Source organism: Microtus oregoni, unplaced genomic scaffold (assembly GCF_018167655.1).
Source record: "Microtus oregoni isolate MIOR12 unplaced genomic scaffold, Mior012 000006F_ref0000085, whole genome shotgun sequence".
NCBI lineage: Eukaryota > Metazoa > Chordata > Mammalia > Rodentia > Cricetidae > Microtus > Microtus oregoni.
In genome coordinates this window covers 20034838-20057036 of record NW_024543065.1, presented here as the reverse complement: position 1 = coordinate 20057036, position 22199 = coordinate 20034838, and the positions used below count along the sequence as shown (strand labels likewise).

The 22199-nt window shown below is 42.2% G+C and overlaps 1 protein-coding gene across 1 annotated transcript in view; it reads right to left on the bottom strand.

Moving 5' to 3' along the window:
* Nucleotides 1-260: 260 nt before the first annotated feature.
* Nucleotides 261-22199, bottom strand: part of Ros1 (ROS proto-oncogene 1, receptor tyrosine kinase) — a 117380-nt gene continuing 95441 nt past the window's right edge. Inside the window, exons 38-44 of the mRNA XM_041654206.1 lie at nt 21238-21302; nt 19999-20128; nt 13151-13248; nt 12365-12565; nt 11262-11396; nt 5778-5941; nt 261-571 (exon numbers count right to left, since the gene is read on the bottom strand). Coding sequence (XP_041510140.1) covers nt 261-571; nt 5778-5941; nt 11262-11396; nt 12365-12565; nt 13151-13248; nt 19999-20128; nt 21238-21302 — 1104 coding nt within the window. The remainder of the gene's footprint in view (nt 572-5777; nt 5942-11261; nt 11397-12364; nt 12566-13150; nt 13249-19998; nt 20129-21237; nt 21303-22199) is intronic.

Below are 22199 nucleotides of genomic sequence, written 5' to 3'. Positions count from 1 at the left end.
CATGGTATTTTCTTCCCAGACTTCAGAATTTTTCTGGGATTTCTGAAAACAGGAAGGTTCCTCTCATAACCCACTAAAGATTGGGCCACTGGTAAAGGGAATGCTATGAATGAAACCAAACGGCTCTTGGAACCAAGATCAGACTTCAGAAACATCACTGTATCCGTTCAGAGCCATAGACTACCGCCACACATTGATTCCTTTCTGCAAGCAACTTAACATGGTGTCTGTCTCAGGGCTGTTTCTCTTATGGCATGCTGTTAATCAGACACGTCTCCTTGTCCAGTGTGAGTGAGACGGGCATAGTTCAAGCCTCCAGACCTGCCAGGAGGGCAGGAAGCCACTTGCGGTTCTTGGCCGAAATCTTTGTCTGCATCTAGTTGCTTCTCATCTTGCTTCAGACCACAGGACCCAGATTCCTTCGGGCCTAGAGGACTCTCAGAATTGTCTTTACCTTGGCTACATTTTGTGGCGAGTACCATATAGCTTAATCCTTCTTGGTTCTTGGTTTCCATCAATGCAACTGGCATCGTGTCATCTGAATTCAAAGCAACCATTTTATCATCTTCACCTGAGAACAAATATGGAAGTTATGGCAGTATCCATCTCACACCTAATGTTTGTAATGATAATACAACGGGACAACTTCAACTTTAGATTGTTGCTTAACAAACTTTGAGGAGGACAGCTAAATGCTAGAAAGACAAAAGTAAATGGGACCAGCTTCCTGTCCTTCAATCTATGGCATTCTAGAAAAAAAGCAGACATGTCACTATAAGTGGTATGTCCAATTACGTAAAGGACTGGATAAAATACCATGATACCCCAGAAGTGAGAGACTCTACTGAAACGTGTACAACAGCTCACCGGCCTTATGATAAAAGTTCGGATCCCCAGGAAGCTCATTGTCTACAATAGCCTTTGACCTTTTCACCAGACTTAACCCTACAGTTTCCTACATACCTTTAAAAGCTTAGTCCTTTATATTTGGTGATTGACCTACTTGCTTTCAAACTCTATGTTCCTTTTCTCCTTTTGTAAGATGTGGTCCTGCTATGTAGACCAGACGAGCCAAGAACTGAAAGTGATCCTCCTGCATCAGCCTCACACGTGCTGGGATTCCAAATTGTATACCACCATGCCAGGTTACTGGCTGCTTGTTAAGATAAGAGATACACAGTCTGCCAGATGTAAGGCATGCACTGCTTAACTGTAACACAGAGTCATTGCTCTCCAGAGTTCACACTCTGAAGGAAGGAGACGGGCAGTTAACCGAGAGGCCCAACTGCAGGTGACAGCAGTTACTGTGAAGAGCAATGGGCAGAGCAAAGGCCTAGAGCAGCGGTTCTCAACCTTCCTAGTGTTGTGACCCTTTATACAGTTCCTCATGCTGTGTTGACCCCCCCAGGCATAAAACTCTCTGCATTGCTGCTTCCTAACTAACGTTGCTACTGTTATAAATTGCAATGGAAACATGTGGTATGCAGAGGGTTGTTCAACCTTCCCCAGGGGTCACAACACACAGGTTGAGGACAGCTGGCCTAGAGAGCCACAGCATGGAAAGGAGCTGCCATTTTAAATAGCATTCACAAAGTATCCCTGAATGAGGTAAAAATCAGATTAAACAAGGGAACTTTCCACGCGTCTCTTTCATCTTGTTTAGTGTTTTCTTGTCGAACACAGCACAGGTGGTTGAGCCTAGGGTGTCAATCATGCTACCCAAGTCGTCTACACGGAACTACATCCCTGGCCTCCTGTAATGGTTACCGTGAGTTTCCCAGGCAAACTTGAACTCTCAGCCCTTCTGCCTCAGCCCCCCAAGCGTGGGGGTTACAGGACTGTGCCACTAGGCCTACCTCCTCCTTTCGCCCTCTGTAGGCTCAGCTGTGCGGTTACTCTAAGGGCACTGCCAAGGAGAGGAACGAGGCTTCCAAGGCAGGAGTATGCTAGATGAAACAGCAGCAGGGGGCCAACACAGCTGGTCATCTTCTGCAATGCAGGCAAGGGAAAGATGCACACCTGGCCAAGTCGAGACGCCAGGTTGGAGGAGGAGGATGCCATGACGTATACTAATAACATGATTATTGTTCATGTTGACACTTACTGAGTCCTTATTACGCACTGAGCAACACTAAGTGATAGTCATGTGTTAACTTATTTTTGCCAATTCATTAGGCACGGCTATTGTCTACATTTAACAGGTCAGGGAGATGAGGCATGAAGGAGCTCAATAATGTGCTCAAAGTCACACAGCTAGAAGGAGCTTGTGTCCTGATGTGTCTCTCTGCATCTCCATGCAGTGTGAGAAGCAGTGAAGACAGTGATCCCTGAGAGGGATGTCAAGTTTGGCTGGTACCTACAGGCTGAATACCCAGAGACAACCCAATTTCTACTAACTGTGGCTATCACCAATTGTACTACAGACACTGAAAGCTGGCTATTTATAATAATAGCAATAGAAAAATCAATGAATAGAGGAAATAAGATCCTTAACATTAAGTTGTTCAGTGGCCCCAATGGACTAAAAAGCAACTGCTCTTCATTAAGATGGTTTTCAGAGGCTTGGGGAAACCACACAACAACTCCTATGGGTCACACCTTTCCGCTCTTGCTAGCTGCTTCACTGACATCCACTTAATCCATCCAATAGTATATTGGAACACTTCCACCAAGCAGAAGTTTAATTATCTTTGCTTTGTTGATAGTGAGGGCAAAAATGATCATTTATATGAAACAGATAAATTTCTTTTTGCAAATTATGCTTCTGTGTGCCTAAGAAAAACCATTAACCAACTTTGTTGGTTCAGAGTGCTGGCAGCAATATTTAGTAACTTGACCCTGGCAAGCTTTTAGCAATTAATACATCTTGTTGCATAAAGAGCTCGGGAGAAGTGGTGGTGATGGGAGAACGTGTTTTGATACTTTTGTTTAAAAAGTATTCACTATAAAATCTACAGATCAGAGCTAAGGTGGATATTCTGAACAAAAGTGGTAGGCACTCGGCAACTTCTTTAGAGGGGAAATATTAAAATAAAGACTTCCGAGTAAGACAGGGCATTTAGAGGCGAGACATTCGCCGGCTGACTGGCTATGTTTAGAACAGCACAGGGGCATTGAGATTTCTTTCCTGTAGAACTCTCTGGGCTGGTGAGGTGATGTTTACACAAGCGTGGGGATGAAGTCACTGGGATATTTTTACTAGGTGCCCAGATATGTTACTAATCTCTCTCTCTCTCTCTCTCTCTCTCTCTCTCTCCCTCCCTCCCTCCCTCCCTCCCTCCCTCTTTCCCCATCCTTCTCTCTCCCTCCCTCTGTCCTTCCCTCCCTCCTCCCCTTCTACCTGCTCCCCCTTCTGACCTCCTTCTCCCTCATTAGGTCAGTAGGACCAGAGGATAGGCATTATTGCTATTATTGCTGTAATCATATGTTGCTTCATTTAAAGATGGAAGAAGCTCTTCCAATGATTTTCTTGACTTATTATATATCTTCTACATTGACAACAAAGATGGATACTTCAATGCCATGTTAAGTATGCTCATCAGTCTACAAAGCAGAAAACTATTATTTAATTCATTTCTCTTGTACTTAAAAAATTACATTCAGCCAGGTGGTGGTGGCACACGCCTTTATGCCCAACACTCGGGAGACAGAGGCAGGCAGATCTTTGTGAGTTCAAGACCAACCCGGTTTACAGAGCGAGTTTCAGGACAGGCACCAAAGCTACAGAGAAACCCTGTCTCAAAAAGAAAATAAAAAAAGAATTACATTCAGGTTTTCAGGTTTTCCTTCCAGAAACTGCTCTAGGATTTACATTTTTGCAAATATGCAAAGCCCACTCTTCACTCTGCTTCTTCTCTCTCCCCTGCCGTTCTTCTTCACAGCCTTAATATCACAGCTTTAGTGGCTCCCGTATTTCTTTCCCTTCCTTAACTTCAAAGAGAAGAATGCTGGTTCTCTTTCACTACAGTTAGACTTCTGTCAGCCCAGATTAGTCTCTGCATCATCATCGTTTATTTCCGGTTAAAGTTCTCTATCCCATTATGCTGAATGAGCATGTCCACGTCTCTGATTTTATTAATAACGATACTTGTTTCTTTTTGTTTCTTTGGACAAAGTCTCACTGTGTATCCCTGGTTTTCCTGGAACTCCCTACATAGAACCAGCTTGCCTTGAGTTTGTGATAATCTATGCCTCTGCCTACTAAGTCCTGGGATGGTAGGCATGTGCCATGACATTGGACTTTATTGCTAGTATTTATGATTCCCATTCTCTCTGCCAATACTTAGCATCTAAATCTATTTAGTATAACCAGACCAAAATGGTGGATCATTTCTAGAAAGCAGTCAGGGATAAGTTCTTTTGTTCGGCCTGGTTGTATAGCCCGTTAGTTGTAGTGTAATCCAGAAAGTATTGAAGCTGCCTTGATGTCAGCATCATTTGCTACCTCCCTCAGTCTCTCAGTGAACCATTCATAGGTCTATGAAAACCTTTGGTAGAGCCTCGGGAAGAACTAACCTCTCAGGTCCATCGGGGCAGCCTCTGTGATTTTTATAAAACACTCTTAAACACTGGAAAGGAATGATCCTATGAGCAAAACCTGAATTTTTCAAACACAATGCAGAGCTTAATAAAAATTAAAAATAAATAACAATTGTAATCTTATCACTCTCCAGATAAGCCAAGAGGATCATTTGTAATTCAAAGGCATTCTCAGTTACACAGGAGTGTGAGGACAGCTTGGGCTACGTAAGGCCCTATCTCAAAATTAAAAGAAGAATTAAATAAATAATAAAATACAGGTCAACAATAAGATGCCTGTACTCTTCTGGAAGGCTGGCTATTTCTGTAACATTCACCCACTCCTTCCTTCACTGGCTACTCGCTGTTCCTTGGGTTTCTATGACAACACTCCTTTGGGGTTTTCTTCTTCCTGTTCTGTCTTCTATCCATGCCTACCAACTTGTTATGCCAGTCCCTCATATTCATGCATACCAAAAACATTTTTCAGCAAGACATACGAAATTGAAAGATATCCAACAAAGTAATTAGAATGCATAGTAATTGGCAGGGGGGAGAGGAAGTAGAGCCAGAGAGGAATATGGAGACAAACGGACTAAACAAATACACGAAATAATGGAGAAGCCCTGCAGAGGCCAATGATGATAATGTACCATAAACAGAGAGTCTCTAATTATCTAAAGTAAACTCTGCACTTGGAATACAACTGATGAAAGGCAGGGAGGCCATGAACAGACTGGAGAGAGACAGCCTAGCATGCAGGGAGGCCATGAATGGACTGGAGGGAAACAGCCTAGCATGCAGGGAGGCCATGAATGGACTGGAGGGAAACAGCCTAGCATGCAGGGAGGCCATGAATGGACTGGAGGGAGACAACCTAGCATGCAGGGAGGCCATGAACGAACTGGAGGGAGACAGCCTAGCTTGCAGGGAGACCATGAATGGACTGGAGGGAGAGAGCCTAGCATGCAGGGAGGCCATGAACTGACTGGAGGGAAACAGCCTAGCATCAAGGAGGCCATGAACAGGCTGAAGGGAAACAGCCTATCACGCACACTTTTTTGGCTACCTTAGATATGCATGATCTTTTTAAAATTTTAATATACAATACAAGGCATTTCAAAGAGGCTCACAACAAACAGGGTAATGATAGTGCCCGCATATTATTTTTCTTACCTACCCTATGGTGCTTTCTGTGTGCATCCCATTGTGATCTCGTTCAGTCACACTGGGGAAAAATTCTGAAGAATCAAGCTTACCTTCAAAGCCTTTATTGATGACTCCACTGGCATGTGCTACTTCTCCACACTGAGAAGTATTATTTAAGGAAAAAATTCTGAATAACTGAAGCTTGTCTTGAATGTTATGGAAAGTCGGTCTTTGGTCAGGTTCTTGAGCCCAGCACTGGGACATTAAATTCCACCTGGACATGTGGGTAAAGATGGGAAAGGACATGATGCCAGGATGTCGTTACTAATATTCCAGGGAAGGACATGTTAGAGAGCCTGAGTTCTTTCCATTTCCCCATGTTTAATGCAAATGAACAGAGTGAAGAATTATTTGTAAGAGTGGCTACAATACCCAGGACATTTCTTTTGAAAAGTTGACATTATCTCAGTACTGATAACTCAAGCTGAGAGATAAGTAAATGGATGATTGTAAATGTCTACTTAGCACATCAAGCAACTAACACCTTTAAAAATGATTAAAGAAGCAGAGATCACTTTTTTAAACTTCACAGATAGACATAACAGAGACATCCAATGGCAGAATGAGAGGTGGAAACCATATTTGAGTCCGGGGCTGTTCCTTATACACTGCCAGAATTAAATCAGACCCTCTCAGTTCCCCCAGACATTTGTAATAGGTTGGCTGAATTGCCTTTTTCTGAATGACTGCCGAAGAAAAGTCTGTAGCACTTGTAACAGCTTACATACATTGACTCATCCTAGATCTTTTTTTAGACACTTGTTTTACATGAGCAGAACATTAGGGGCTAGGGTTGCAGCGGTGTGGCTCCTGTCTTCATGGATGACATGGATAGCCAACGAAAAAGAGTGACATTTTATCACGCTGCCACTCAGATGAACAGGGAGGAAAAGGGTAACTCTCCAAACATTGTCTATTCTTAGATCTTTTTTCAGAGTTCCCACCTAAAAGAAGACAATTACTTCTTTTAAGACAGTGCGGTATATGATCTGCTTCAATCCACCATTTTAAACCATCTTTTTAAGTAATGGTCACATTTCTCTATAATAATACAGTTTGTCCTAGGTCTGGGCTATTCCCACTACAAACAGTGTCAGTGTATCTGGAAAGAAAGAGGTGCATTGCTGTGCAGTGGCACCATGAGGGATTCCCCCTAATCTTCAGGGTCAATCTGGAATTCAATCCAGAGTGACAGGCCTCATCCACCCTGTTTACAACCGCAACTAATAAGGAACCAAAGGACTCTAGCTAGCTCTATTACTTCCATTATTGGTTTTCTAACTGGCAAATTTTCTGGGTTTTTTTTTTTTTGAGAATTTCATTTATGAGTATCATGTATCCACTATTTCCATCTTTTCCCCAGCTCCTTCCATGCTGCCCACTCCCTCTCAACAATTTTATAACCTTTTCTTTTTAAATTATTTTTGAGACAGATGTAGTGCATCCCAGCACTTGGGAGGCAGAGGCAGGCAGATCTCTGTAAGTTCTAGGACCGCCAGGACTACGTAGAGACCCTGTCTTAAAAATTATTATCATGGTTACACATGTGCATGCATGCACATGTACACACACACATACACACACAGCTACTGGGTTCATTCAGCATTGCTCATGTGTACATGTGTTTAGAGCCGATCACTTGAGACTGGAGAACTCATCTCTGAAAAAAAAAAATTACTCTCCCCCTCTCTCAGCAGTCATTGATTGTCTGAGCTCTTTATCTAGTGGTAGGACCTTAGAAACTTCCCCAGTCCGTGTTCACAAATCATCTGTTTGTGTTGCATTAGGCAGGCCCTGTTTAGACAACCGTCTTGTTAAGAGACCATGGGCACAGCTTCCCTGCCATGTCTAGAAGACACTATCTATAATTAACTACCTGCTTTTTTTCTTTGCAGACCTATGAAGCAGATTAGGAACGAACAAAGGAAGGGATTAGGAGAAGACACTAGTCACTGGAGCTGGGTGTGTACCAAAGTCAGGGAATGCAATAGAAGGGGGAAAAGCATGTGCAAAGTCCTGCTTGTCGCAGTACGCAGAGACAGCGGCCACCGAAGCAGAGAGGGGCTACAGAAAACTGCGAGAGCTAAAAGACTAGAGCCCCGCATAGCAATAAACTGGCAATGGGATGGAATGAAGAGGCTTTTAAGAATTTAATACTCCTAAGAAAGCTTTACTTAGGTCTTTCAAGTAAATTAACAATTACGGCTGTGGTTCAGGGGGTGGCTTCTTACCAATGCTCATGTCAGTGTCTAGGACTGTACATTACACACCTCGAATACCCAGGCCTAGATGCATCTTCTGTTTCACGGGTTCATTTAAATTTGTGGGGATGCTTGTTTTAATTCTAGAAAAGTATTCACTATACTTGGAGTAATTCATTTGGCTAAGAACTGGGCTTCAAATCCCTTCATTCACTATGTGGCCCTTTGATCTTCTTTCCGTCTTTGGCTTTGTTTTGGTCCCCCCCCCCCTTTTTTTTTCTAAAAAAGCATGAGACTCATTAGCTGTGTTCGGTATTACTCTTCATGAATATTAAAGTCCTTGGATTCACGAAGCCATTGAAGTTCGACAGAGGAAAATGTCACAGCATCTTCTACTTTTAAGCGGTCAAGTGTCTGTATTTAAATAATACACCTAAAACACAAACTTCAAAAATCCCTCCTTTCATTGTGTCCAATCCCAGAGAGACTTAGAATCGAGCTGAACATTTTTAAGGGCAAAACGATATGTTAAGATTCTTCAGCCTGCCATTGGTGTCCTCTACATTTGAGGGTCTCTCCAGTAAGGCTGTCACCGTGATGTGTCCATCACCGGGAGGGGGGAAGCTGGGAGAGCGGGGAACGCAGGGGCGGGGGGCGGTGCAGGCGGCAGAAAGCTCTTACATGCAGCAGCTTTCCCTTTGATCCTGTTTTTTCACAGGTGTGGTGGTCGGTCACAGTAAAAGCTAGAGAGAACACTGTTAGACTTTGCTTTCCATTCCCCCCCCCCGCCCCGCCCATCCCTCACACCCCTGCCCCCACCCCCACCTTACACCTGAGCCTTCGAACAGATTCCAGGAATGCTCTGAACGCCACATTCCAGCCATAGCTGAGGAAAGCAGGGCATCCCGAGCTCCCCTGACCCAGAAAGCAAGCGGTATTTAGGTGGTGGGCGGAGGTGCAACGTGGCTCAGCTCAGACTCTCAGCCTCTAAGCTGGGCCTGTGATCTCAGAGACGCGCTTCAAATAAAACTTAGTTGCCGTAGACTCCAAGGAGAGTAGTTAATCTTTATCGTGACAACTTAAGGCCATGACCAGATTGAATGGCGTGAGAGCTCCACTTCCCGGTACACCTCGTTTCCATGGGGGCTGTTAACTCTAGCCAGGGCTCTGCAGAGTCCTGCAGCTACAAGTATTGCTCGTCTTTTTATGATGCTCAAATGAACTTCAAAACCATCAGTGGACAATCTCGGTTTCAAAGAAGGATATTTTTATAAAAAGTAGGTACTCGATGATATTGCAGGCGGGTATTTATTTTTTATGCTGTTATTTTGTTTTGTTTGTTTCTTTTGCTAATATGTTATGGTTGCTGACTTTGTATTTTTGCGAGGGTTTGTGTGTGTCTTTGCATCTGTGCTTTCCTCTGGATCTCTGTTTTTCTGTTCATTTGCTTCATACTATTTGGTTTTGTTTGTTTTTGTCTTATTTTATTACTACAGTTTTTAGATGCCCATTTGTTTCTTATGAGAGAAACCAAGAAGGGATGTGGACCTGGGTGGGAGAGGAGGTGGGGATGATCTGGGAGGAGTTAGGGGAGGGAGAACATTAACCAGAGTATATCACATGAAAAAAAAATCTATTTTCAGTTACAAAAAGGAAAACAATAAGGTCAATAATGTATTCAACTGAGAAGTTAATTTAAGATAAAAGTACACAAAATGTTATCCTTTCTCCACTCCTCATAAGAACATTCTAGTGCTTCCTTTCTCCTTGAGTTTCTAGTACCTTTGAGGAGAGTAAAACCTGAGACACTTATGCTTTCTGTTTCATGGCACATCTGTTTATACTCCGTGCCATTGTCCCAAAGCAAAACATGGGAACAGAGTAAGACTGTATAATTCAACCATCTATCCCTTAAAGCCCATCCAAAACTACTGCGTGATTCTGAAGACACACGGTGCCTACCTGGTGGAAAAGAATAACATAAAAGTTCTACCCTGGTGGAAATAAATAACATAAAAGACAAAAAAAAAAAAACTAGAAGGAACTTATGAGTGCTTGAGAGGTCAGTTTTTCAGCTGTGGAATTAACATTTATTTCACGTTTAGGCATCCTAGTTCCTCCCTCAAGCACTAAATAAAACGTTTCGTATAAATTCTTCCCTGTCTCCCTACAAAAGGCTCATGAATCGGTTTGAAGGTGCCGCTATCAAATGTGACCACGTGTGTTTTCACCTAAAAGGTTTTAAAGGCTGAATCAGAAACGTGTGGTAATTTATATCTTCTGGCCAGAAGATTGAAATAATGCAGAAACATTCACCAGTGCAACATCCAACCAAGGTGCCCAACTCTTAATCATTCTTTGGCTCAAGGCTAAATAGTCCTGGAAATAACACGGCACTGTCAAGGCAGCGCAACTGTGGTGTGCGTTCGCATACTGCTAATTCCTTCTGCATTTGTCTGGACCACACAGTTTAGCACTTTATTACATGCTGGCTGGCCATCTCACTGCCGCCTCTAACATCTCGTTCGGAGTACATTCCAAGATGCACAAGAGCTGTGGCCCTGATGTAGAGACATCTGTACACATGATGTTTGGCTTGGCAGCGTATGCAATGTTTATACTTGCTGGTTATTTGTTGTTGTTGTTGTTTTTACAATCTTTTATGTAAAACACCTCTTGGACAAAGTTCCAAGATGATATTTCTGTTGACAATGTCCACGGGAAGTGAATTTGTATTCACCATAGCTGAATGTTTTTTCTTCTTTAATTGAGCTCAAATCACTCAAATCACAGTTGAAGGTAACTATTAAAACTCAATAGTAGGCAAAATCGATTGAACCAAGTTACTCAGTAATTTTGTATTAACTGTATAAACAAATAAATTGGTAAATCAGTATAATTTTAGTAATAGTAAAATCTCATTGGTCAGTATATGCTATATCAAAAAGACAATCTAACTTTTAACTAATATATTTCTATTTAATAGAATATTTTAAGGCACAGATCAAGATGATAGTATCCAAAAAAAGATTCTCAAAGTAAAATGAAGCACAGAGAGAGAAATCTTATATTTATGTATTTGTATTTACTATGACTACAAAAATATTATACTCGCCAAAATTTTCTATTGAAACAAAATACGACATGCAGACATAAGAACAAAGCCATGCTGTATTAAGTAAATTAAATCCCTGCCTTAGTTTATATTTTATGTGGGATGTACAAATATATAAATCCCAGGTTTTCTTTTAACAGGCCATGCCCGTGAGCCCTAAGACTGCGTGTGCACGTGTTTCTGTTTTGGGGGTGCTTATGCTAACATGATTAACTTACAGATCGTCAGGACAATTTCTTGGTGGCTCCAGTCTCCCTCCTTCTTGCACATAGTTTAAAACATCAAGGTTGGAATGCGCTGGATAAGGTTGATGACCAAGAGTTAAAATCTCCCAAACCAGAATTCCGAAAGACCTAGGATGTTGAAGGGTTCTCTTTAATTATATTTATTATAAACATCAGGTTTACAGTAGCTTCTCCAGCATCACGATTCCTGGGGCTACAGGGCTTACTTTGTGATTGGCATTACTGGCCTTATAAAAAGCAAATAAGAGACTTAAAAGGAGGTTGGTATTAAGAAAAAATAGAACAAGACACTGCGGATGAGCCACATATCAAAGATGGTAGACAGGCTTAGTGTGGGGCACACACAGGAGACCCAGGCATACATGCCGGCACATGCACAAACACGCATGTACACAGAGACAGAAGCACACCAGAGCACATACAGACACATGTGCAGGTGAACAAGAAAGCTTATCACCATTTCCTTCCCCTGCCCTGAATCTGAAGAGGATAAAATGATGACAAACATAGAGGAAAAAGTCATGAATAAAAATGGATTGCTTAGGGAAAAGTTTCTTCTCCTATATGATTTTTTTTCTCACTGAAAAAATTTGTAAATTTTTAGGACCTCTAATCAAAAGTTAGGAATAGAGAGCAAAACTCAAATATCAAGGGACCCAATGTCTACATTTTTCTTAATCCATGACTTCAAATCTATCTATAAACTACAGATGAAGCATTCCCTGTAGACAGTACCAGGGCACTTTCCTGAACATTACTGATAAGTACAATTTCTGCTAGTCAGAAGCAGACACACCTTTGGCGTATAGCAAAATGCTTTAAATAAATGCATCTATTTCATGTAAAATTTTTAGATAAATGATAAAAAGTTATTGAGAGAGATATATAAGGAACTTGAGAGAAATCATAGTTCTCCTTGACTAGCAGCCTCAGGGGAATCACTAATCTCCCTGAACACACATCATACACACCAAGGTGGGGGAGAGAATAAACAAAATAATTTATAAAAGAGCAGAATCATACATTCTGATATTGACACTTTTGCCCCCATTTTTCTGTGGTTCTGTGTAGCTCACCATACATCAGACTGAGAAGTGAAAATTCCATCCATCAAGTTTTCTGGAGCCATCCACCTAACAGGAAGCAGGCCTTCCCCTCTCTTTCTGTAATAATCGTTTTTATAGATTTCCCTTGCCAGTCCAAAGTCACCAATCTTGACTACCCGAGGGCTGGTGTAGTCTTTCACAGATACAAGGCAATTCCGAGCTGCCAGATCCCTATGGGAGAAGTTACATTTGATAATGATAAACAGCATTCTGGAGGTCACACAAGTAATGCCAGGAGGTCTGAGAAGAAGGGAGACGTCTGATGACGAAAGCTGATTGACAAGTGGACAGAACCGAGAATCACTTAGAGACAGATCTCTGAGCGTGTCTGTAAGGAAATTTCCATATTTGGTTACTGAAGTGAGAGAAACTTACCCTAACTGTGGACAACTAAGGTGTAGGGTCTCACATTAAATGAAAAGGAGAAACCCGGCTCAACACCAGTGTTCATCTCCCTCTGCTTTCTGAGCACAGACGCAACATGATTGGCTGCCTCACATTCGCGCTGCCATGGCAACCCCACCATGGTGCACTGTTTCCTCAAACTATAAGCAAAATAAACCCTTCCTGTCTTCTTTAAGTTTCATTTATTGAGCATTTTGTAAGCAATGAGAAAAGTAACTAATACAGAGACTTTTTACAGTAATGCTGGTCCTTTGAAGGAATGAAACTGTTTAAATCTCTAAAGTGAGCTACCCAAAAGTCACGATTGTCAAGGGACCATCCAATAGCCTTGTATCCACAATATCATAGTACCTGTGAATGAAGTGCATTTGCTCCAAGTAGACACAGCCTTTAGAAATATCTACACACACCTCGACAAGGTCAACCAAGGTAAGTAGAGGGCCGTGAAACTGGAAGAGATGAAGGAACATTATCAGTACTTTCCCACTTGGCAGAAAATACATATACATATGCATGGATATATATGAATATACATGTCTATATGAATGTATACTCTTGTATAAGATGTTCTAAAGAATTTTTTTATGGTTGTAAGAACCCAAGAGGAAAACAAACAGCTATGTAACATAGAAGCAAACTGTATTTATAAATTTGAAATCTAGCTCTGCTATCAATTATGTGAAGTTGCTCATTAATTAAGCAATTTTCTTGCATGTGAAATGGGAATATTATGACAAACTTTTCAAGATTCAAAATAATACAGATATACAATATTGTCAACATACAATAAGCACTTAATAAACAAGTGGCATCTGATCGCACAGTGGTAGCAATAGTCTAGTAAAAATAATCTATGCTAGCTAGATTAATGATTGGTTCAATGACTTTGATTACGTTAGTCAGGACAATGGGCCTGTTCCATGTAGGACCTCCAACCCTGTAAATTATTAGCAAACTATCTTTCCAGATTACTTTTTTCATCTAAAAAGAGCCAGCAGAAATATAGATGAGCTTATACTTTTTGAAAGAAATTCTAGTGAGGGGAAAAAAGCCAGTCAAAATTTTTATTAGTAGCATATGGAGAAAATTCAAAGTTCCTGCCTGGAGGCAGCAGTCATACATTGAGCCTTTCCATATCCCTGCAATTACCTTGGTCCAGGCCTTTATCACCCCTAATCTGACGTATTCAAAGACTCCCCCGTGTGTCCAGCCTCTTGTCTTTTCATTAGCTCCTTTGTTGTGCCTAACTTCCTGTGGAACCCATTATCAGATGCTGGGCACAGCCTCATGGCAGCCTCAGGCTGCACCAGGCTCTCTATCTGCCCATTCATTTCCCCTTTGCTTCTCCTCTCAGAAGCTGCACTTCAGTTTCTCTGAACTATTTGTCCTTCCTTAGATCTGCTCTGTGTTTTCTAACCCTCGGCTAATTTTTCCCTGCTGTTACCTCACTAGAATAGACCCTTATTCTCTATATCGTCCACACCCTTCACATGCATCTCAAAGGACTCCCGAGCTCATACAACCTTACAACCTATCAGTTACTCATGCAGAGGGGCTGCCACGTGCTGTCCTGCTGCTTTGCTCGGGACATAAAAGTGGAGGTCGTCTTCATATTCTGGGACAGAATACCACCAAGGTGCCATGTAAGACTACCTATCTCTGATTCACCAGGCTCTGGCCTGCTGTTCTAAAGTAATCTTTATTAGGATTAGAAGAACTCATGAGAAAAATATACAAATACAAATAGTGATATACCACTATATCTGTAGATTTGAAATATAGTTCTGCTGTTAATTCTTTGACTTTTCTTAAGTTAAGTAGGCAATTTTCTTATATATAAAATGAACATTGTATGACTGACCTTTCAAGATCAAAAATAAGGTGTGTAACATTGCTTATATATAACAAGCACTTAATCATATCCCTTCCAAATCTGGCTCAGGTCCACCAGATACCTATGTCATGGCCTACGTCTGAATCCTGCAGGCATCCTGACTGAATAGTTAGCTGCTGTGTGAACAGAACTCTGTTTCGCTATAGGTAAACCCCACTTTACTTGTAAGACCTTTATGATTCTCTTAAACCTCATACTGGTGATTATTACCCTGTTCTCTTCTGATAAGATATCCATGATACGCCTGCCCACCTGCCTGCCTGAATCCCCAACCATGCCTTTTATCCATTGTAAAAGTTGGGACACCCCACCACCCCATATTTGGCCTCCTTAACTTTAGATGTTGCCATTACCTGCCACTTGTTTTGTCTTGATAAACTCTTGTCATATTAAAACTTTACCAAGGTCTATCCCTGCAAGTGTTAATCACTCAATGAAAAAGTAGTTGTTCAACCTTAGCTATCAGAGAAATTTAAATCAAAAGGACTCTGAGATACCATTTTATACCTGTCAGAATGGCTAAGCTCAAAAATGCTAATGACAGCCTATGATGGAGAAGACATAGAGTAAGGAAAACACCCCTCTGCTGCTGGTGGGAGCACAAACTTGTACAGCCACTTTGGAAATCAGTATAGCAGTTTCTCAGAAAACTGGGACTCAATCAATCTACCTCAAGACCCACCTATACCAATCTTGAGCATACATCCAAAGGATGCTCAATCATACCACAAGGGAATTTGCTCGATTATGTTCATACCAGCATTATTAATAATAGCTAGAAACTGAAAACAACCTAGATGTCCCCCAACCAAAGAATCAATAAAGAAAATGTGGTACATTTACACAATGGAATATTACTAAGCTGTACAAAACGACATCATGAAATTTGCAGGCAGATGCATGGAACTAGAAAAAAATCATCCTGAGTGAGGTAACCCAGACCCAGAAAGACAAACAGGCCATGTACTCACTCATAAGTGGATATCTGATGTGAAGTAAAGAATAACCAGGCTACAACCCACAGTCCCAGAGAAGCTAGATAACATGGAGGACCCTAAGAGGGACACATGGATTTCCCTGGGAAGGAGAAATAGATGAGATTTCCTGGGCAAACTGGGGATGGGGTGAAGAGGAGAAGATGGGGGTATGAGAACATGAGAAATTGGGTTGGTCAAGTTGGGGGTGGTATGGAGAGGGAGAGTAATGAAAGAGATATCTTGATAGAGGGGGTCATTTTAGGGTTTGGGAGAAACCTGGTATCAGGGAAACTCCCAGGAATCCACAGGATGACCCCAGCTAAGACTCCTAGCAATCATGGAGAGGGTACCTGAACTGGCATTTTCCTGTAATCAGATTGAAGACTACCCTAATTGTGATCACAGAACCTTCATCCAGTAACTGATGGAAGCAGATGCAGCCATCCACAACCAAGCACTAGGACAAGCACCTGGAGTCCAGCTGAAGAGAGGGAGGAGGGATTGTACAAGCCTGGGGAGGGGACGTCAAGATAATGACTGGGGAACCCACAGACACAGCTGACCTGAGCTCATGGAAGCTCATGGACTCTCCACCAACAGCTAGTGCACCTACATAGGACCTACCTAAGTCCTCTGCGTGTGAGTGACAGTTGTGTAGCTTGGTCTGTTTTTGGTACCATTAGCAGTGGGATCAGGACCTGTCCCTGGCGCATGAGCTGACTTTTTGGAAACCTATTCCCCATGCTGGGATGGCTTGCCCAAACTTGATGCTGGGGAAGGAGCTTGATCCTGCCTCAACTTAACACATACTTTGTTGACTCCCTGGGGAGGCCTGTCCCTTTCTGAATAGAGATGGAGGAGGAGTGGATGGGAGGGGGGAGTAGAAGGGAGGTGAATGAGGGAACAGAAAGAGAGGAGGGAAGGCAAACTGCGGTTGGTATGTAAAATAAATGGAAAAAATAAGGGAAGAAATGAAAAAGATAGTTGTTAATGTTACATCACCTGCCTTGGTTTTGTCCAAAACACACATTTACTTTGATATGATTTGTTTGTGATTTTCTACATTAATAAGATCCTAGGCTACCAAATTTTTTTTAAAAAAAAAAAGCAAAGATAAACTTAGAAAACGCTCGATTCAAAGCCGCTGCTTCTATCATGATGCCTTTGAATATTCGTGTGTGGAGGTTACCAGTCACGAGGAAACCAGCACAAATGACAGAGTGACAGTAGTATTGTCATGTGGGACAAAGCACCCAACAGTGTCTTGTCTTCCACGGTGAGAGTAAGATAAGGCCCTGGAAGACATTCTGCTCAGTCAGAAAAAAAAAGGTGGGGAAGAATTGCAAGACCCCTGAAAACCGGCGTTACAACTGATCACTGCGACATACCCCACTAACCTCAGCCCTCAGGAGGCCCTGAAAAACATATAAGTCGCATCACACAAACTGAGCACGTTATACTTATGTGTTTAGGAATATATACATATACATAAATTATGTATATGCATGCAACAGCAATGAAAAAAGAGACCATGAATTTGAAAGAGAGAAGGAAGAGATATATGAAAATTTTTATGTGGAGAAATGGGAAGGGAAAAATGTTATTGATTATATTATAATCTCAAAAATGAAAAGAAACAATTAAAAACAAATATGGGGCAAAAGAAGAGATCAGTGGATAATAAATGCGGGTAGAAAAATGTTGTCCCAAAAAGTTAAAGACACAAAAAAGCAAACCTTTACCCCAAGTGCATGCTTTCCTGAGTCAGGAAAGAGCGGTCACGTGATGGGTGGTAAAGAGCTCAGTATGGGCAAGAGCGAAGGGAGACACCAAGATGAACAGGAAGAAAGTCTGAGATTCACAAACGTATGGCTAGCCTGGAACAAGCACCTGCATGGGCTCCTAGGAGGACGGGCCCAAGAAATAAGTGCTCAGATGCCTTTCTAGAAAGGGCACAATTCTGTCAGAGAGTAAATAGAAAAAGTAGATGGAGATGAAGGCAAAAGACAGTGCTTATGAATATTCCAAGATCGGAAAAATAAAATAAAATAAATGCCGCAGTCACAAGACTTGGCTGACTCAGCTGCACGTCAGGATGAGAAGTCATGCAAATGAAAATCTGGATGCTAGTAAGAAGGGAAATGTGGTCCCCAAGGGAGAGTGCTACAAGCTCTCCTGTGTGTGATGTGGGAACAGTGGGGCAGGGATGTGGGGATGTCCTTGTTAAAGTTTCTTCTACTTTAGGAAGTGAATAGATGTCCCTTCAAGATGAAGTCAGTGCGCCTCAGTATAAGCAGAGTATTTGAGACACCAGGTAAACACCAAAAGACATGAAGACCTGGAGTGTGTGTGAGATAGCACACAGCCTCCAGGTTCTCACGCTACCCACCTTGCTGTAGGCTTTGTTCAGCCCCACACTGCTTAGTTCAATTAGGAAAAAAAAGTGTTTTAAATCTATGAGCACTTTGCCTCTTGTCTTCTCATCAGAGGTATAAAGCAGGATCCTGCAGAAAGATCACTTCCTGATTCTGCCCAACATGCCAGAGTATTTCCAGGATCTGCCCTGTGCCAGGCACTGGGAACGGAAGGATGGATCAACTGGAACCACACTGGGAAGGCTGAACTATAGAGCAGGGTTTTTGGAGTATCTAGGTGAGGGGAGCAAACAGGACACTGAGTAGATGGAATGAGCAAGGATGCATGAAGCCAAAAGTTTTGTTTCAGCCAAAATGTTGTGATGCCAAAGGAGAGTACCAAGGAAGCAAGGCCTCTAAATCAACAGGTGGATGCACATATGACGTCACGGAGACGGAGACTGCAGTCAGAGGACCTGCAAGAGTCTGCACCAGATGGAAGTCCTAGAGTTGAAAGGGAAAGTAGACATCTGCCCCCATCCCTAACGGAGATGCTATCTCCAACTCGAACCACTCGAACATAAAAGTTTACTCTTCTTCAAGGGAGTCTCACTGGAGAGACAAACTACTCTAGGCTCCATGCCCAGCAGTAGATGGCCAACAGAAAACAGGGTCAACAGCATCTTTGAAGGTTCCTTGTCTTATGTCATCTCAGCACTTTAATTTATATGTTTTTCCTCTCTTTTACTCTACAGATCATTTGCTTATAGAGTGTGTTGGTGTGTGGGCCGCTGCATCTATATCTGGTTCTTATGCCTCTTTGGACTCTTTTTCCTCCTGTTTGTTTTGTCCAATTCTGACCTGTCAGTTTTTGTTTTATGTTATTTTATTTTAATTTTATCCCTTAGGAGTCTCTTTGTTTTCTAATGAGAGACAGAAAGGGGGTAGATTTGAATGGGGGGGAAGGTGGGAAGGAACTTGGAGAACATAAGGAGGGAAAACCATGATCAGGACATATTATATGCCAAAAAAATCTACTTTCAATAGAAGAGAAAATAAACAAATTTTTAAAAATCCAAATAGCTCTGTCATCCTGAAGAATAGCTCAGCCTACCAAGATCAAGGTCAGCAGATCCATCCAACTGCAAAATTTAGTATACATCAAGATTTGAAATAAAATCTGGAATGGACAGAGTAGATGAAGTTGAGAGATATGTGTTTCTATTTCCCCACAAACCTTATGGAGGGGGGTGTGCTTTTGTTTATAAGAGTACTAAAACAAGGCTCAATTCTCATTCAGTACTAAAACCAGGCTCAATTATTAGCTGAGGGTTCCAATTACCCTAATCCAAGATGAAGAAAAGATGTACTTTCTTTCCTACCACCTACAGAGCTTCTCCCACCAGCCAAAGCTACTGCACACTAAACTTGAAGAAAACCAACAGGAAAGTCTAGCACACTGCTTTAGAGACTGTTGACTGAGTTAGTGGAGGTTCACTGACTCTGAACTGACAGCTGGGGAACCTGCATAGGACTGAACTAGGTCCTCAGAATGTGGGTGATAGTTCTGGGGCTTGGGCAGTCTGTGGGGGCACTGGCAATAGGACCTGGATTTATCCCCAGTGCATGAACTAGCTTTTCAGAGCCGTTCCCTACAGTGGGATACCTTGCTCAGCCTCAATACTGGGAGAAAGGGGATTGGATCTGCCTTAACTTGATATGACAGACTTTGTAGACTCTTCATGGGGAGGGCTTATCCTTTCTGAAGAGTAGAAGGGGAGTTGGGTGGGAGGGAGATCGAGGTGGGAGAAGCGGGAGGAGGGGAAGAAGGGAGAACTGTGGTTGGTATGTAAAATGAAAAGAAAACTTTTAAATTAAAAAGAAAATGAGCAAGAGGGAGGAAGGAAGGAAGGAAGGAAGGAAGGAAGGAAGGAAGGAAGGAAGGAAGACACTGTGGCACAGGCCACTACCTACCGTTGTCCCCCGGGCTTTCCGCAGATAGCTTAGAAGGTCTCCTCCTTCCATCAATTCCAGAATGATGTACTGGGGCTCACTCAGCAGACAGACTCCCAGCTGCTTCAGAATGTTGGGGTGATTAAATTTGCTGAGAGGTGAAAAGTCACAAACTGGATGACACGATCCTTACAACAGTCCCAAACAGTTCACCCAAAGTGTCCTTTCGAAGCCCTCACAGACTCCCTCTTACAAGGGAGAGCTTCCCTTGCCTGACTCCCCTTCTGTATGTTTGCCTTAAAGATGGACCGTGGCAACCTCTAGTGGCCAGAGCATCTGTGAAGACTAGAAGGAGTTTTAGAAGAAATAATGTTTCTTTCTCATTATGGGGGTTTTATGATTAGGAAAGAAAGCAATTTTGACTAATAGTCTTCTTCAAAAGATGTTTAGAAGCATGCCTGTATCATCGCAGTTATGACAAATATCCTCTCCCTCTTAGGGACACAACCCAGATCTTCAGGCTTGGGCCTCATTGGTTTGTGAAGACCCTAGAGTGAGAAAGCCCCAGCCTAGTTAGAGGACCCAGCTTGACTCCCCAGGAGTCTCTGCCTCCCGCTTCTCCTTAAAATGTCCTTGAGCACTTCTCATGAGTGCTGTAGGCTGATACCTTCCCGACAAGTTTTCTGGGCAAGAGATATTCTTGCTAACACCAGAACTCATAAAGAAACATTCCTCATGGGCTGGAGAGATGGCTCAGAGGTTAAGAGCGCTGACTGCTCTTCCAGAGGTCCTGAGTTCAATTCCCAGCAACCATATGATGGCTCACAAACATCTGTAATGAGATCTGGTGCCTTCTTCTGGCCTGCAAGTATACATGCAAGCAGAACACTGTATATATAATAAATAAATGAATCTTTAAAAAAAAAGAAACATTCCTCCTTGGTCTACTTGACCCATTATCCCTCAGTAAGAATAGGTACATTTTAAAAGCAAAAGAACCTCAGAATTTGCATGCAGAACACAGTCCAAATTTAAGATAAGAGATGGGAGGATCTTTTGCCTGGGAACTACCTATCCAGGCTCTGAAGACTGGCTTCTAGAAAATACTTAATAAGTAAAGATTTATTTCCTTTTAAAGTCTTTGTTCACGTTTATTTTCAGAATGATCTGGTCATTGGATGTTAAAAATCCGACACAGAGAAATGAAAGCTTTGTATCCACACTAGTAAGAGAAATTTACTGCATGAACTATGCCAGTACCTCATCAGGTGCGCCTCCTTCAAGAACTCGATCTTCTCCTGGTCTGTTGAACCCTTTTTCAAGGTCTGTGAGAAACAAAGGCGAGCCAGAAATCAGACACTGGGAGCCCAGTGAGTAGTGGAGACAACGTTCTGTTGATTGTTTTGTCTTCTTTGTTGTTTTTTCTGTTTTGTTGCATGAGCCGCTCTGATATCAGGAACTACATCACAGATAGAGCGTTGCGTATAATCTGTAAATCCCCTGTTGGTGCTGTGTGTGGTCTCTAAAACTTCTGTAACTGCTTCTGTTCAATCAAGTGTTTCTCAGTCCGGGTTTTGTGGGAGCCTAGTCTGTTTGGATGCTCACCTCCTAGAGCTGGCTGGAGGACAGAGGACCTTAGATTTCCAACAGGGCAGGGAACCCTGACTGCTCTTAGGACTGGAGAGTGAGGGGGAGGGTAGGGGAGAGTGGGAGAGAAATGGGAGGAGGGGAGGAGGTGGAAATTTTTAATAAATAAAATAGATTTATTACAAAAAAAATAATTCCTCAGTCCGCTAGATAAAAGATTGAGAAACAAATATTTAAAGTCCCAATAAAATATAAAATGTTTTTTATTTTATGTTTTCAATTAATTTATTGTTTATTTGTGTGTATGGCTCTTTGCCCATATGTATGTTGGTACATCACGTGTGTACAGTGCCTGTGGCAGCCAGAAGAGGGTATCAGATCTCCTGGGCCAAGAGTTCTAGAAGGATGTGAGAGCCATATGAGTTCTGGGAATCTGAACTGGATATCCTAGAAGAGCAGCCAACACTCTTAAAGGTTTACCCCTCTTTCCATATATAGAAGAATTGAACACTAACTTGGGCATTCAGTGGGTCAGCATCTTTTCAGATTTTCTTGTCAACTTTCCCACTTTACTTGCAATCGTACCCTGGTTCATTTTTTGGAGGATTGTAGCTCTTTGCTAGTCAATAGATGTA